At 45.8% G+C, this 15,691-nt stretch overlaps 1 protein-coding gene across 3 annotated transcripts in view; it reads right to left on the reverse strand.

Annotated features, from left to right (window-relative positions):
• Positions 1-2,973: 2,973 nt before the first annotated feature.
• KSR1 (kinase suppressor of ras 1) overlaps positions 2,974-15,691 on the reverse strand; it is a 139,316-nt gene continuing 126,598 nt past the window's right edge. For all 3 annotated transcript variants that reach the window (XM_069873769.1, XM_069873771.1, XM_069873770.1), the window contains 9 exons: positions 15,512-15,566; positions 14,746-14,791; positions 13,356-13,735; positions 12,314-12,410; positions 11,388-11,521; positions 10,829-10,960; positions 10,407-10,542; positions 10,011-10,144; positions 2,974-6,314 (listed from right to left, as the gene is read on the reverse strand). In XM_069873769.1, coding sequence (XP_069729870.1) covers positions 6,236-6,314; positions 10,011-10,144; positions 10,407-10,542; positions 10,829-10,960; positions 11,388-11,521; positions 12,314-12,410; positions 13,356-13,735; positions 14,746-14,791; positions 15,512-15,566 — 1,193 coding nt within the window. In that variant the 3' untranslated portion in view covers positions 2,974-6,235. The remainder of the gene's footprint in view (positions 6,315-10,010; positions 10,145-10,406; positions 10,543-10,828; positions 10,961-11,387; positions 11,522-12,313; positions 12,411-13,355; positions 13,736-14,745; positions 14,792-15,511; positions 15,567-15,691) is intronic.

Raw genomic sequence — 15,691 nt, forward strand, 5'->3', positions numbered from 1 at the left:
AATAGAGATATATTTTGGCCTAGTTCTGTTTTGACTTTGGCTCTTTCTATGCCTTGCAGTTATGTCAGAGCTTTTAGTTCTTTTGCTAAAATTACCAAGGCTATTATGATCACATTAAAAAATCTTAAGGTGAGATTTTCCTGTCATCCCTTGTCTCCAGGAGCTGGAATCTGATGAAGGAGGAGTTGGGTCTCAAAAGTCAGCAGTGCCCTGTCTGTACAGTGTTTCATGTGTGCTTCAGGACAGCCTTAGTGATAAGACCAGAAATACAGCATAGATGAGAGAATATGGACAGCAATGGCAGAGATTGTGAGATACCAGACAGCAGCTACGAAGAGTGAGGGCAGAGGAGGTTCCTGGCAGGTAGGGAAACTTGATGGCCACTGAGTATTATTTCATACTTTGTTTAGTTAGTATTTTCTGATTTAGATTTTTGGGATGGGATGGAAATAGAACAAGGTAATTGCACATTCCATTAAGAAAGTTCTCAATAAGCCCTGGGCTCACTGAGTCCAAGATTTCAAGCGAGTCTAACAAAAGTAGGAAACAGAAGAAGTGAGTTCCGTTCTTCAGATCACTAATGTGTTCTGTGCTCTTTCGGGAGCTGTGTCACTGCACAACCCATTTCCCATGCAGATAAGTAAATAGGTGAATTTCCTTGCCAGGTTGCTTTCTTTATATCTTGAGTGTCTTTTTGAAGTTATCACTTACTTTAAAGTGTTACCGTAATCCTTTATAAATGTTTGCTCGTGTACTAGAGGACCAGAGTTAACTTTCATTTGGAGAGTCTGAAACTCAGGAAAAGAAGTCACACTGTTTATGGGAAGCTGTGCACAGGCTGGGGTGCCCTTGGGTAGTGCCATGTCCTGAAGATGTGAGGCACAGCTGACAACTGCCAACTAGGGCAGTGGGAATTGCCATTCCTTCATGGGCCTGGTTTGGGACCTGCACTGCAGCTGTATGGAGCTAGAAACAGTCTCTGTGCTTGGTCTCCATTGAGATGTGGTACTGGTTGCTTCAGAAAAAAAAGAAGGTGCAAGGAAGCTTTTCTTGTCTTTGAGAGAAAACAAATTCTTGGACTGCTCATCAATGAAAGAAATATTGTCAAAGGGCTGTTAAAGATCCAAGGCTATGATCTAAACAGAAGGAGCAGACTGCTTTGTGAATCATAGGTTAACAAGTTTTTAGGGGCTTTCAGCAGCAGACAGGTATTTAAGTTTTTTTCAACAAACTCTGCTTTGATGGACTGCTCAATGGCTGCTCATGTTCAGTGATTTCTCACCCTGATGCATAATGGCTCGTCGAGTGTGGGGTCTTGCCTCTAGACCAGAGCCTGGGTCAGAGTAACATCTCCTCCAGTCTCGAGCGTGTCAGCTGCTGGAGAGGGGAGACCCATAGGTGCAATCAGACTGGGAGAGGTCTTGGTGTGGCCACCTTGAGGCACTGGGCAGCACAGCAGATCCAAATCTGTAAACAGGAGAGAGCAGCGGGAAGCACTGTAGCTGATCTGGGGCAGAGGGAAGGGAAGATTCAGCAGGGTAAGCAAGAGGTGCACAATAAACACAAATCTTCTCATTTGTTGAGTCACCGTGAAGCTGCTCTTGTAAATCTGTGAGTCATTGCGCCAGGGCTAACGCGTTGGACAGGCATTGTGTTCAAGGGCTGCAGCTTTTGCATGAGGCTTGGTTATTGGAACAGAGGAATAGTTTGATCTGAGCCATAACTGAGCTTTGCTGGTGCTCCAGACAACCAGGTTGCGATTCCTTGGATGTAGGCAGGGCCAGGCAAATACCAAACTGTTCCAGTTCCCAGCTGGTGCAGTATAACCTTTGTGCTTCAGGATGGGGTTTTGGCTTTTATTCTAAATTAAATACCATTGCCTTTCAAGTTCAGTTGAGAATTAAATTCATTAATTCTTATTCCTTATGAAAGACAACAAAGCTCAACTTATCTTAAGCTTTTTATTGTTTGCATATGAAAGATCTGGATAAGATGGATGAAATGTAAAATTGCGCTGTTATAATGCTTTGCCCTTTTCCCTGCAGACTGTACAATGCTGCCGTTATTTTCAGCATAAAGCTGTTTGGCAGCAGCGGGACGTTCCTGGGATTAATTAACACACTGCAATGTCACTTCCATGAGGAGACGGAAGCAGCTTGTGCCTCGCTGGCTGAGCTTTGCCCCTGTGCTATAGGTGAAAGGGTTGTGGCAGGATCCAGAGGCTCCGGTGGCCCCAGAGGTGCCGGGCAGGTGCCCAGCTCCCTGTCGTGATGCGGGGCTGTGCTGGAGTTGAGAGGTGCACGTGGGAGCTCTTACGGGGCCTGTGAGCGACCAAACCCCCCCAAGGTTCACTGCGGCGTGGTGGTGCCAGGAGGAGACCGCAGAGCTCCTGCTTCCCTGGGGAGCCAAAGGAGAGAATCTCTGCGAGAGGTCAGGTTCATGTTGGCAGGAATGATCTGCTCGCACCGGCTGGGCTGCAGGTGCTGGAGGGGAAAAGGAGATTGGGATCTGAGGAATGGGTAAGGGGCAGCTTCTCAACACAGCGTCATGCTTCATGAAAACAATGAGTTCTTAAAGCATGGGATGACTGGACCCGTTATGCTTAAGAGGGAAAGCTTTGATAACTGCAAACGGACTCAGCATTCAGTCTGGCCTCGTGCAGGGGAGTGCAGAGCCTGGGATTTCTGCGGGAGTGGCTGGGACAGGCCCCAGCTGGCCACTCCTTCTGCCCCTGTGGTGCCGTCACCGTGTGTCGCTTGATGTAATTTATTGCCAGAATCTGAGTTAACAGCAAAAGGAAGTTAACTGGCCCCATGCTCATGTGACGCCTCAGTGTCCTGCAAATCCTCCAGCGCCTGGTGCTCCGCACAGCGCTGTATCATAGTAGGTCCTGATGGAAATCTGCTTGTGTTTTAATCTGGCTACAAGGTAGGTGGAGGGAGAAAGGCCAAACCAAAAATCTGTAACACTTGCTTTATCCAGAGCAAAGATTTATTCACTGAAAAGGTTCCTACATATCCAGAATCTCATTAGCATAGAGTGCACTCTTTTTTTCCTTCTTTTTTTTTTTGCTGGTTGCATAAACTAATACAGAAACTGTTGTTAATACTAACAATTTTAATTAATTTAATAGCAATTCTGGAAGACACTCAGTTGATAGAAAATATAAAAAAAAAAAAATTTACTGTACAAAGTTTACATCACATTTGAAAAGAAACCGTGTCCGTTTTCACCGTGTTACAGACTCCATTTACATTCATTACTGACGTGTGGCTTTAGTAGCAGCATTGTACAGCCAGCTTCACATTTACAACTCTAAAACGATGCGGGCTTCCTGCCCGTGCATGGCACACAGTGGGACAGGACACGTGCCCCTCAACAGCGCAGCCCAGCACTGGTTTGCAGCGTGGTGAGGGCTGAGTGCTCTGCTCTCCTCCCAGCTGTACAACTCCATGGGAATCGGTCAAGTTCCATGTGTCTTACAGCAGCCAATTAAAACAAAACTCACCCCAGAGACAACGATGAGCCTCTCTGACAGACTGGGGCCAGGAGGCTGGGGTTTGCTTTCAGTGGTGATTTATGGGTGTTAAACACAAACCCAAGGTCAGGTCAAGTGAAAATCCCAACTCTCATGATTAAAGGCAGGTTTTGTAGCCCCTCCTGTGCCCAGGATGAGTCTCCCATTCACGCTCAGCACACGATAAAGCGGAGCACGATGAGAGGCCGGGTTCCCAGCACGCAGCCCTGCTGGGATGGAAGCCTGGCTGAAGAGCAGGGGACGCGCAGCTCTGTGAGTGGGAAGTCTTCCCAGATGATGTTGGGATTACAGCTGAGGGCAGGTGTAAGAATGACAAATAGTGAGAGGTTTTGGTGGTTTGGGGTTTTTTAATGATTTTGTTTTAATCCGGCTGGTTGTCCTTCTCCTGGCCACTCATCTGATTAGAAACAAAACTAAAGGATGTATTGCTTTCCCGGCATTGTTCCCGCATGCTTGCACAGCAGCGTTGCTGTTGAACAGGCAAGGAAACACGCTCTGTCTGCACGTTGGGTGACTGGTTCCCACACTGAGAAGCTCTGGGTAGCCCAGCTTTCCAGACTGGTTTATGCCCACAGACAACAGAAATCACTAGTGAGCAGCACAGCAAGGTGGTTGCCCCAGACACAGTGAGGCTGTTCAGAACCACAAGCTGTGGAGCAACACTTTGCACTTCGGCTCCTCCCCAAGACGCGATGCACTGGGATGCCTCGGGAGGGCTTGAGCTGATGGTTTGTAATGGTGGTGGTGCAAGGAAGCACAATTCTCCCCACTTCAGGCTGGTGTTGTGCTGTTGCTGTTTCAGCAGCGCTTGCTGGAAAACAACTTCTGCTTAAAACTGCTGACACTCAAAATTATTGAGAGGGAACCAGCAGTAGGGAGTCCTGGCGAGAACCAAGGGGCTCCAGCATCACTGGAGGGGGCGGTATTTGCTTTATAAAGTTGGGAGAGAGGAAGGAGGTCAAGAGTACCGCAGCACCCTGCTCAGCTACCCAAACCCATCTCTTCTTTTATATCTGAGACACTTCAACAGTCGCTCTGCCAAAACATTTGTAAGAGAATACAACTGGCTTGCACATGGTAGGAGTGAAGGGCTCTGCTCAACAGAAGTCGGATTTATTTTGCTGCTTCTTTTCTATGGCAGTCGGCCACCCGAAAGCAGCCAAACTGAGTGCCTGTCACCTTGCCTGCCTTGCCCAGGGCTCAGTGCTCCTCTCCCCATGAGCCTCATGTCAAGCCCTTGTAAGGATGGTGAAAGGGGCTGGGGGGGTGTAACATACACGTGCTGCTGAAGAAATGACAGGGAAGTACAAACCAGAAAGGATCTGACTGTTCAGCATATAATGAGGGTTCTCCCACTGCCCTGGCTGGCAGAAGGCTGAGGGACGTGAATAGGAGGCATGAGGGAGCTGTTTGCTATTCCTTCGCGTGGGGGACAATGCATCTGTCACCTTAGATGTGGTAACGGGATGTGTCCTCTATAAACCTGCACATCGCATGTTAGAGCGGAGATGGGGGGGGGGTCTTTAATTCTTAACGTTTACCTTTGGAACAAGTCTGAGCTGTTGGATTGAGTCAAGTCCTCTGACAGAAATCTTCTTGTCTTTTGGTTTATTCTTAGTTTTTCCCAAACCAACTGCTTTAGTGCCAATTTTTTTAAAGCAAATGGTTTGCACGCTTCAATGTGAATGCCTCCAGGAGCCAGCACCAGTGGAACACACACACACATTCCGAATATCTTAACAAACTCCATGCCTGGAGACCTTATTTAATGCATTCGTTAGGGATGGTGCTTTCCCTTGTCTTGTCTCTCTCGCTCTCCCTGCAGCTCTGGAAAAGGCCTTGTCTCCTACAGCTATAGTGCCAATGGGGCAGTAAGGTGAGGCTGTTGGTTACATTTCCAGAAATGCTCCTTGTTCAGGGAACAAGAACTTGTCGTGCCTCATCTTCAAAAGCAGAACCCAGCCACTGTGAGCAGAGCTGTAACAAGCCAGGGTGTTATTTTTGTAAAAGCCATTTTGTAAAAGCTTCCTCCTAACTTGTATGAGGACAAGCAGCTTTAACCAAGTTCTGTTTAGAAGAGTGCTCAAGTTTTTGAGGCACAGCCTACACATTCAGGAACTCTAGCGGGAGCAGATTTGTCCTGGTGTAACTCCAGCCGAGGCAGCCAGGTGCTTGGCCCAGCCCTGCTGAAACCAACCTCAGAGCTCAAGGTGGGCCTGGGCCAGGCACAACGCATGAGAGTGAAAGGGAACTGCGTTAAGGTTAAAATGGATCTGGAACTGTGGCCCTTGTTCCAGCAGCACTGCCATTCTGAAACAAGCCAGTTCTACTTCTCTCAGGGGAACACAAATGCTTTGACAGCAGAAGACTGCTCCTCTCTACCACCGACAAAAGAAGGAACTAGAAACAGTTCTTATTTTCAGTGCTAGTTGAGAATGGCTGTACTTAAACTTGATTTGCTGTTTATTATGTTTAAAAAAATATAGTTCACACAGAAGTATCCTGTAAACATTCCTTAAAGAACTGCTGGTGCTCGGGCAGAACTCGGTCTTTGCCAGCGCCCCAGGACTGTGAGCTGATGGTCGGGTGATTTTCAGCTGTGGCTGCACCAGTTTGAGCTGGGAAGAGTCCGGGAAGGTTTCTGACGCTTTGTGTAAGGAGGCAGACAACATTATCACAAGACAATCACACACCATGCTATAGCTTTTGATTACTTGGTTCCAGGATTCCCAAGCCAAATCTTTCAAAACGCAGGACAACTTTGCTACTGTTAATGCTGAAAAGAGTGGGGAGGGAGAGGAGAAAGGAGGGCAAAGAGTTATTGATTTGTCATTTTTTCTTACAAAGCTACAGCCCTATAAAAGGAACTCAAATGGGTTCAATTCTGATCTTGTACAACTTCAGATCGCCTGGAAAAGGAGCTTAAGTATTTAGGCAGCAAGCACACAAACTTATTCATGCTCATTAACCTCATCAATGGAAACACACAGCACAAATCTGATTTGCTTCAAATTGGAGAAACAGGAGGTTTTCATAAGTGTCTGAGGAGGGGAAAAGCCCCACACTTGTTTTCAATGAGCACTTCGTTTCCTTGAAGGGAAGGAAAAAAACCACTTAACAATTCATGGGATACACCCATGGGTTAAAAACAACCCAACTAAATGAAACCAAACCCATTTGCTCCCCTTTATAGACTGTAGCAAGTGCATAAAGGTGTTTTTTCCTTCACCCTTACACTGTTAGCATAGCTAGAAACATTTTTCCCTTCAAAATGCCTTCCTACACACATGCACGTGGGTGAGGGCAAAGCTGCGAGCCTGAAATGTGAGCTCTCGCAGGAAATGTTCTGAGAGAAGGAATGTGGGGGGTGTATTTGTCCTCACTGAAGACAGCAGAAACCATCTTGGTGCCCATTCTCCTCTGTCCCTGTCATTTTCCCTCCCAAACAGGGTATTTTCTTTAAAATCATGACTTGGTGAAGACTGAGAAGAGACCTTCTAAGAAAAGGCACGTATTTGCTGTGTTACCTATGATTCTGCAAAGCCCCTACCATTAAAGTCAGACGTTTTGCTGAACAGGGAGTGTAAACAGAAGCAAATCCTAAAATTCAGAGCACTAGATTTGCGAGGGGAGGCAGAGGAACGGAAGGAGGCTCTTGCTTTCCTCCTCATACACAGCGTTGTGGCTGATCCCAGCTGACCCCTGTGCTGGTTCTGGACTCCGCTTGTGGCCTGGTCCCCAGCTGGCTCCAAGCACCATCCTTCTCTCCACTCAAGAACTGCACCAGCTTCATCCCACCTCTGACAAAACAGCCCCTGGGTGCAATGCTGGCTCTGGTCCCAGGGGAGAACCAGCACAATCCAGCCCTTAACTCGTTGGTTTGCAGTGAGAGGGGGAGCGTTCGATCAGGAACCTGCGCCTGTAGAAATGTCCCTGCCCCTCCGGTCACAAAGCCACAGCTGGGCACTAGGACGATGGGCATAACCTCAGACTGTGACTGGGAACCGCACCCCTCTGCCTCGTGGGACCTGCAGGCCATGCACGAGTCCCACCAGCTCGAGGGAAGCCCCAGCCCGCAGGGCAGGACACGCAGCACTCGCTGTTGTTTGCACTCGGTTAGTTAGAGAACAGCTCACTAGAACCTCTCCAGGAGGAAGTTCCAGCCTGCTGAGGTGCTTCAGGAATGAAAGATGGCCACGTTGTTAGACAGTAACTTCTTGCAGACAGGAGTTGTTATTCAAGCTAACAGCCCACACCAAGAGGAAAAAGGCAGAAAAGGAGAATTCGGATAAAGTGTTGATTATGTCCGTGGGTTAATTTCGTGGTTTGTTTTTGCTGTTTTAAATGGAAGGTGATTGTCCAAGTTGCCGGTTAGGATACAACACATGGAAACATGCAAGGTGGAGCCCATTACTGCACCAGTAGCTACAACCTACAAAGAAATATGGGAGGGAGGGGAAAAAGACACCATGAGAGTTAGTTTTCAGTTATTTAAAGCAAGCTTGAGAACTATATACTATAAAGCTAAAACCAGAATAAAGCATGAGGGTTAGTGCAGTGTTTCTCGGTGGATTTGCTGGAGGGGATGTGAACGTGTTTCTCATGGATTTTGACTCCAAGTAGGTCTCTGGCTGGCGTGGCTCCAGAGAGCCTCCCAGATGTGCCTGGAATATACCACAGTTTGCAAGGGCTGAACAACAACCAGGCTGCCTGCACTTTCCTTTCAATGAGCACTAATTCAGCCGTCAATGCTGATAATTAATACTGACACTTAAAGTACTTCTCCCCTATTAAATGCTTTGAGCAGAGAACAAGTATTAATGTATGCAAATTGACATAAACCACGTGGGGGCAGAGGAGGGGTCCGTCCGTCTACTCAGGGAAAAATAATTAGCGTAGCTACTACATAAGACATCGTTCCACAAGCTGTTTAAGAGTAACTCCCTACGGAAACACTGATCCAAAATAACCACTTGGCAAATGGCTCTGGAACTGAGCATTCTCATGGACTGACTGCACAGAGAGGAAGCATTTCTTCATCTTCATTTCCAGTGTGGTGTTAGAGGACAATACCAGCAAGCGACTGCATGGGAACACGTGGAGAGCCTGGGCTCTTGCTCTGCTCTGTGGTGTCTGGTTCAGTAGTTGAATAGATGTCACATCAGCCATCAGAGTTAATGATCCAGCACAAGTGGATCCCATTGTATGGAGAAATGAGGGCATGTAAGTTCTGACATACAGAACCGTAGTGCTGGAGCACAGTGTTTGCACTGGTTGCAATCATGTCTGGTTTCTCACAGACATCAACAACACTGAGGTCACCAAAATGTAACCTTGTGCCTCACAGGAACTCTTAAGTATGTTCCTGAAACCAGGGGCTGGCAGGCCGAGCTGTTCCTGGAGGGCCATCACGGGGTAACAGAGGTCAGCAGTGAAAACCAGCCAGCTGTCAGAAAACTGGTTGGGGAGCGCTGTCTCTGGGTTCCAGAAATCGTATCTGCTTTGCTTCCACTTGGTTTCAGCACAAGTGGAACTGAGACCCATCCTTCTCTGACAGTGACAGGTTATTCACGAGAGAAGGGAGGCTGACAGTTTTAGGCCATGTGGCTCTGTGCTCATGCAGTCTGAAAGGGAATGCTCTATATTCTGGTCTGGTCTGTCCTAACAGATGTCGTGGGATATACAATGAGGTGTTTTAAGGGACCTCTTCCCATTTTGACAGTTTTCAGATGCTTGATGGCATTAGGCCTTTCTTCCCCAACTGCAACCCAGAAAGGGGCTTTGAAAGTATCATTGTCTGACAAGGATTTATCCTAACTTTTTATTATTTATCTTTCATTGGCCATGGACATAATTCCATCTTAGAGATTTGGTTCAAACATTGCAACTCCTTCTTTACTGTCAGTTTGCTGCAATCTGAACACATGATTACCACCTGCTTTGTTTTTTCCCCATAAGTCAATTATGCAGTGAGGACTGATGCTGCATTTATTTATCTGCAGGCACAGGCAGGGCACTGTTCCATAAAGAGAAGAAGGGATGAGTTTTTTTTCCCTAACATGCTCCTTGAAGGAGGTTACAAACTTTGGACTCCTTGCTCTGACAGCACAGTTTCCAAAGGAAACGGTAGCACATTATCTTTCATCCTTCTCTTTCTCACTCAGTACTAGCCATTACAGGGGAAATTCCAACCATTTTGGGGTCGGAGGGGCCCTTCCAACAGTATTGGTAGATGCTCATTGAAACTAAACCTACAGCTGGATAAGTAAGAGGTGAATACGTTAAAGTAGGAAACTGACTGTCAGAAGTGCAGCAGTTTAATCGCATATTTCTCAGTAACTAGGAAAGCAGAACAGCTCGCTGTTACTCTCCAGTAAGTTTGACAGCCGCCAGCAAGGCGAAATAAAGCACAGAAATATCAGTTCACAAATTCTGAGCAGTATAAATGTTCATAACTGCAGCAAATACTCACTCAGCAGACTTCCAGAAATGCCCTGGGTGGGAGAGCCGACGATTCAGTTTTGGCAGTTTTTCCAGCATATCCATGAGGACAGTGAAGCTGGGCCGCTCGCTGAGATCGAATGACCAGCACGCCGAGAGAATTTCCTGCAGAGGATATTTGTGGCTCATTATCTCCACTTGGCTCACAGGTCAGCCCTGCAGACCAAGCGACTGATGCGCACCAGGGGATGTAGGACAGTTATGGAGAGAGGCTTCGTATCTAACTTGGCACCCCATTCTAATCTGTTCTCTCTCCTGCCCTTTATCTTTAGGGTCACAATAAGAGTAAAATAAATGTCCTTTTTAAGCAGCTCCCTCTTTCCTGACAAATGGCTATATGGAAGAATATAGCAAGTGAGGCACTTACATTGACTTCTTTCCCCAAACTAACAGTTGCAAGGACTTGTTTCACTCCTTCACCACTTCCAATCTGCCAGATGAGCGCCTCTGCAGCCTGGTTCTTGAAAGGCCATTCTCTTGCTTGGAGCTCATACCACACCGTCCTGCAACACCAACAGATCCATCAAGCCTTTGCCTGCTCAGAAGAGAAAGATACAGACCCTGCTGCTGTGCCAATTTCCTTAGATCAGCTCTGGAAGGTGTCTGAGGCTGTGCAGCAAATCCACCCACCCTACACACATCCCGCAAATGATTTTCGTAGTGGGTGAGAAACGTGCATCCTGCTAGAGCCTTCAGTTGGCAAAGAGAAAACCACTGACTCGCAAGGCTCAGGTCTGTAACACATCTCATTTAGCAAGCTCTCATCATGCTCTTAGGTGTTGCTCTTACCCAAAGGCATAGATATCTGCAGCTTTGGAGAAAGGCAGTTTGTCTTCATCTTTCCCAGGGGCCATCTCACGTACAATTTCAGGCGCCAGGTAGCACAACCAATCATGAGGCAGCTTCAATTCATTCTCCCTCCTGAGTTCAAAAAAAAGAAGTGCCACTGAAACACTACTACCTCAACAAAGCAGCAGCACGTGGGCCGTATCTGTGCTTCCCCTAATGCCTTGACTTTATTTACTCAATTATTTTCACTGACATTTCCTTTTTTGATATGTTAAAAAAACCCACATGCGTTAGACTGAGTCTCCAGCTCGTTCTTGGGCTTAAAGTTTTTTTAGTTCTGTGTTGAATCTTACTCCACCCAACTTCCTAGCAATGTGCTATGGGAAGTGTGGAAAGAACTCTGCTAAAAAATCAGAGAAAAAGTGCATATACCTAAACTGTGCACATGCTGAAGCAATCGACCCTCCTCACTCATACTGTGTAATGCATCAGAATCTTTCCATATACGATCACTATTTACTGTTCTAGACAAGGACTCAACGCTGAAGCCTTCACTTACCTTCCTTCCTGAACCACACCCGAGATTCCAAATAATCCGAAGTCAGTGATCACAACTTTCCCATTGTCATAGAAAACATTCTTGGATTTCAGATCCTTATGCACAATCCCCTTTGCATGAAGATACCCCATGCCCTGGGAAATACATGCAGAGATGTAAGCTTTGTGTTATTATTTACAAGCACCTAACTCTGGGCAAGCTTTGCTTTCTAATACACATTTACTCTCATCGCTCCAGCATAAATTATTAATTATAAGTGAGGCGACACAGCTGTCTGACTTCTACAGGAGGGCTGTGAGGGAAGTCTGCGAGGGAGCAGATCTTAGTACAGTGCTCCAGCTCTGAATTGCTTTTCATCTTCTGCGTGGTAGAGCGGCTGGAAGGGTTCTCTGAGTTGAACCATTAAGTGGACTTCACAATTCTGAAGAAGTCTGTATGCGTAAGAACAACGAACAATTGACACGAGCTTGCTCACTAATTCAGATATTTCAGCCAGAGAAGAAAACAGCAGCTTTGGAAATGCTTCTTCACTTGAGAAATACTGAAAGCAAGCACAGAAAGCACTGTGCAAATCTGCGAGACCATGCCACCTCCTCCAGAATGCGCTAACCTAGCCACAGTTACTAGTAATGGGAGGGAAGAGACCAGGAAGCAAACCTGCCTCCTATACCTTTCTTCATTGTTCTCTTTATCTAAATTCTCCCTCCCCAGCGCCTTACTGACAAGCAAAATATCTCTCTCCTTACCAGCCCTGAGCTCACTGCCCACTAAACTAGCACTTTTTTTGAGCCAACTTTGAGCATCTCCTGCTGCAGCACCTTTGGGCTCTTGAGTCTCACCGAACCTCTCCAGCTGTGCAGCCTCTAAGCTCTGGCTGGGTCACTGCCCGGGAAGCAGGCGTCTCCAGTAGCACAACGTGCCCTTACCTTGATGATCTCCTGCGCTATCTGCCTGGTCTTGTTAATATCCAGGGATATCTTGGGGTCCCTTACAAACGAGTGAAGCGTCCTTCCTTTGCAGAAGCTACAGGGAAGAGGAACAACAATCCTGAAAAAGCTCTTTCAAATACTGGAGGAAAACAAAAATGTAACAGTAGATGTTGAATCGATTTTCTCATTGTGTTGACAGAATCCCAGCCCTCTTCCACTGCTGAGAAATACCATTTCGAAGAACTCTAAGGACCCAATTGATTTACAGCTCTGTGGGTGTACGCATGTACACGAGGCCTATTGTTAAAGCGTGCTCAAGGATATGTGACAAATGCTTACATATTTCTTCAGAAGCCCTGTTGTCATTACACTGCCCTGACATCTCAAGTCCAGCTCCCAAAATCTGAGCTCCAGTTTCTGCTGCTGGTGCTACTGGTCACTGAAGCAAGAAGCTTCCTGTGGAACCAGCATTAGGAATGACCCAGTACCTTCTTGCCAGACTATGAGAATGGCATGACATGCCATTTGGGCTTATCTAAATTCAGCCTGCACGTGAACATCCCCAAAAGCTGTTATTTAGGGGCTAAATGAACCTAAACTCAATTAAACAGAGAAACAGAAGAAGGGAGAGAAAGTGTAATGTTTTTGCCTAATCAGCAAGCATCCCTAGGAAGAAAAGAAAAGAACATAAAACTGTTGCATTATCAACCTCGTGTATCAGTTTATTGAGACCTTGCTGATTTGTAACCATCTGGAAGTAGATGACAGGAAGAGCCTGCTCCTGTTTTTAATTCTCTTGCTTTTTGAACCTCGTTATTCAAAAATAGAAAGAAAATTGCCCAAAAATATATACTCCCTAAAGGGAAACACCCCTAGTGTCCAAAACTCTGAGCAACACAGACTGCATTTATGTCTGACATCTCCTGACTGCTGTGAGAGATTTATTTTTATACGTAAAAAGTAAATATTATCAATATATTTATACATCTATATTTCTATATAAAGATAAAATAATACTACTAAGATGCTACATTCCTACCTGGTAATGATTGCTAAGTGAGGAGGGTGCATGCATGCTCCCATGAAAAGCACCACGTTCTCATGCCGGGTCTGTCTGTAGTTCATCACCTCCTTTTTAAAGAGCTTGAGATGATCCTGATTGTTCCCATCGATCTCCAGCAGCCTGATGGCCACCTCCCCGTGCCATTTGCCCTTGTAAACCTTCCCCCACCGCCCTTGCCCAATAGGATCCCCCAGTTCAATCTGTTCAAAGGGAATGTCCCATTCTTGTAGGTAGACGCTTGTCTGGCTAGGTTTGCGGTAAATCATCCCTTGCAAGTGCGGCCGTCTGTTTGGCAGATCTTCCACCTCGTCCTCATCATCTTCAGGTTCCGATTTGTTATTCTCTGGTTCTTCCACCTGTTTACAAAAAGAGAAGGGGGAGACCCACCGAGAGTCTCATCTGAGAGGCAGAAGCAGCCTAGAGCCAACAGCAAAGACTGCTTTGGGAGAACTACAGTGGGCTGGATGTACATGTTTGACTACAGCTATAGAAATACTCCTCACAGGACAAGTCATCTCTGAAGGCTACAGCTACACATCTTCTGTACGCCAGCGCATGCAGGTGAAGTCAAAATAGGCTTTATCCTATATGGAGTTAAATTTGTAGAATGACTACAGGGTCAGCATCAATCAGGATTTGGCCTCCAGTGAGGGAGGCCACTCTAAAAGGAAGGGTCAAAAACCTCTGTGTTCTTCAAATAAACATGGGTTCAGGTTTTCTTGAGATTATTAAAATTCTCCTGTTAAAAGTGCTCCAAAAATCAACAAGCTTGGTCCAAATTCCAGTAATTTCTGCTGATATTTATTCTGTCTCTACTGGTTTCCTCAGCCCTGCAGAAACCGATTTCAGTGCTAATACTACAAGCTGAACATGTGCTTAAAGACTACCAAAATCACAGACCTCTGTGAATAGGTATGGAAAGGCTTTCCTGTGCAAACGTAAGGCCATGCTTACAGCCTTTGCTTTGCAGGACCTGCCACGAGCTAACCTGACCACTGGTAGTACCTACTCATGCATTACTTGCAGATTTGAGATCCGCAGAGCATTTAGACCCCTTAACTCCAGCAGCAGGCCTGCAGCTCTAGTAACATAAAAAGGGCTGTGCCAAACTAAGTGAGCCAGAAGTCTGAAAAATACCATCTTAGCCCAGTTAGGAATAGTTAAGTATTGTTACGAGTACTTCATTGTTTCAGCCTAGTGACAGAAACCGCAAATTTGCAGCTGAGATCTTTGAGTACAAACAGTTCAATGGAACTGAGGTAACACACAGCTAGTCGACACTTGTTGTTCTGGGGCCACAACTTCTTTATTGCACTTTCATTTATGGCATTTCTTAGTGTACAAAAGGGCAAAGCAGAAAACCTACCTCTGCTTCGCATTCAACTCCAACTGTGTCTGGTTGTTGATCAGGGCTAACAAGAGAACACAGGTTTACAGTGAAAATAACATTTCCATATCTGCCCGAGTTAGAAAAGCTGCTACATCTGCCATTAGTGGAGTGCAGAGAAGCAATCAGGGAACAGATAGTGATAGCGTTAGAGTAAGACAGAGAAAGATACAATTAGTGCTCCACTTAACAGATAAGGACTTTCTAAGCTTGCTATGGCAAATGAGGGACAAAGACTTTGAAAGTGATGTTCAATAATCATGTTGTAGGAATTGATTTCGCAGTAGCACGGCTGCGTTATTACAGTGTGTGCCAGTCATGGATACTCCCATTCCTACTACTGAAACACCTACAGTGGAGAAGCAATTGTGAATGCCGCTGAAATCTTTTGTGTGTCTTACAATCTAGATCTTTAAACAGATGTTTGCTTGCAGCAAAGTGTGTCATGCTCTCTTCGTCATAAAACTCCATAACTCATGTTTCATTAAATCCTTCTGGTCTTGGGAATGCACACATAACCATAACTAGATATTAAGGGTGTCTTACTTCTTACTGTTGCACTTGAAGTAAATATCATACTCAGCTTTATAAAACAGGAATACCAGTATTGCTGCTACTGACTGAAATGATTCCCTGAGTTCTGAGATGATAAGTTCAGTTTAGGTCGTAACACAGCGCTTTCAGACTGATCTGAAGATTATCTGATAAACATTGTGCAAATAGAAGAAATTTAAACTATACTTACTTAGTGTCTGCAGCTGTTTCTGGAGGCTGTGCTGTTTGTGCAGGACTGGGAATTTCTGGGAAAGTAAAAACATTTATAATACGTATTTTACACCTCAATCTCTTGTAGATTGGAAGTTTTAACATTGCAATAGTGAATATTTGCTTCTTATTCAGGAATTAAAGTAAACTCAACCACAGA

Source organism: Phaenicophaeus curvirostris, chromosome 21 (assembly GCF_032191515.1).
Source record: "Phaenicophaeus curvirostris isolate KB17595 chromosome 21, BPBGC_Pcur_1.0, whole genome shotgun sequence".
NCBI lineage: Eukaryota > Metazoa > Chordata > Aves > Cuculiformes > Cuculidae > Phaenicophaeus > Phaenicophaeus curvirostris.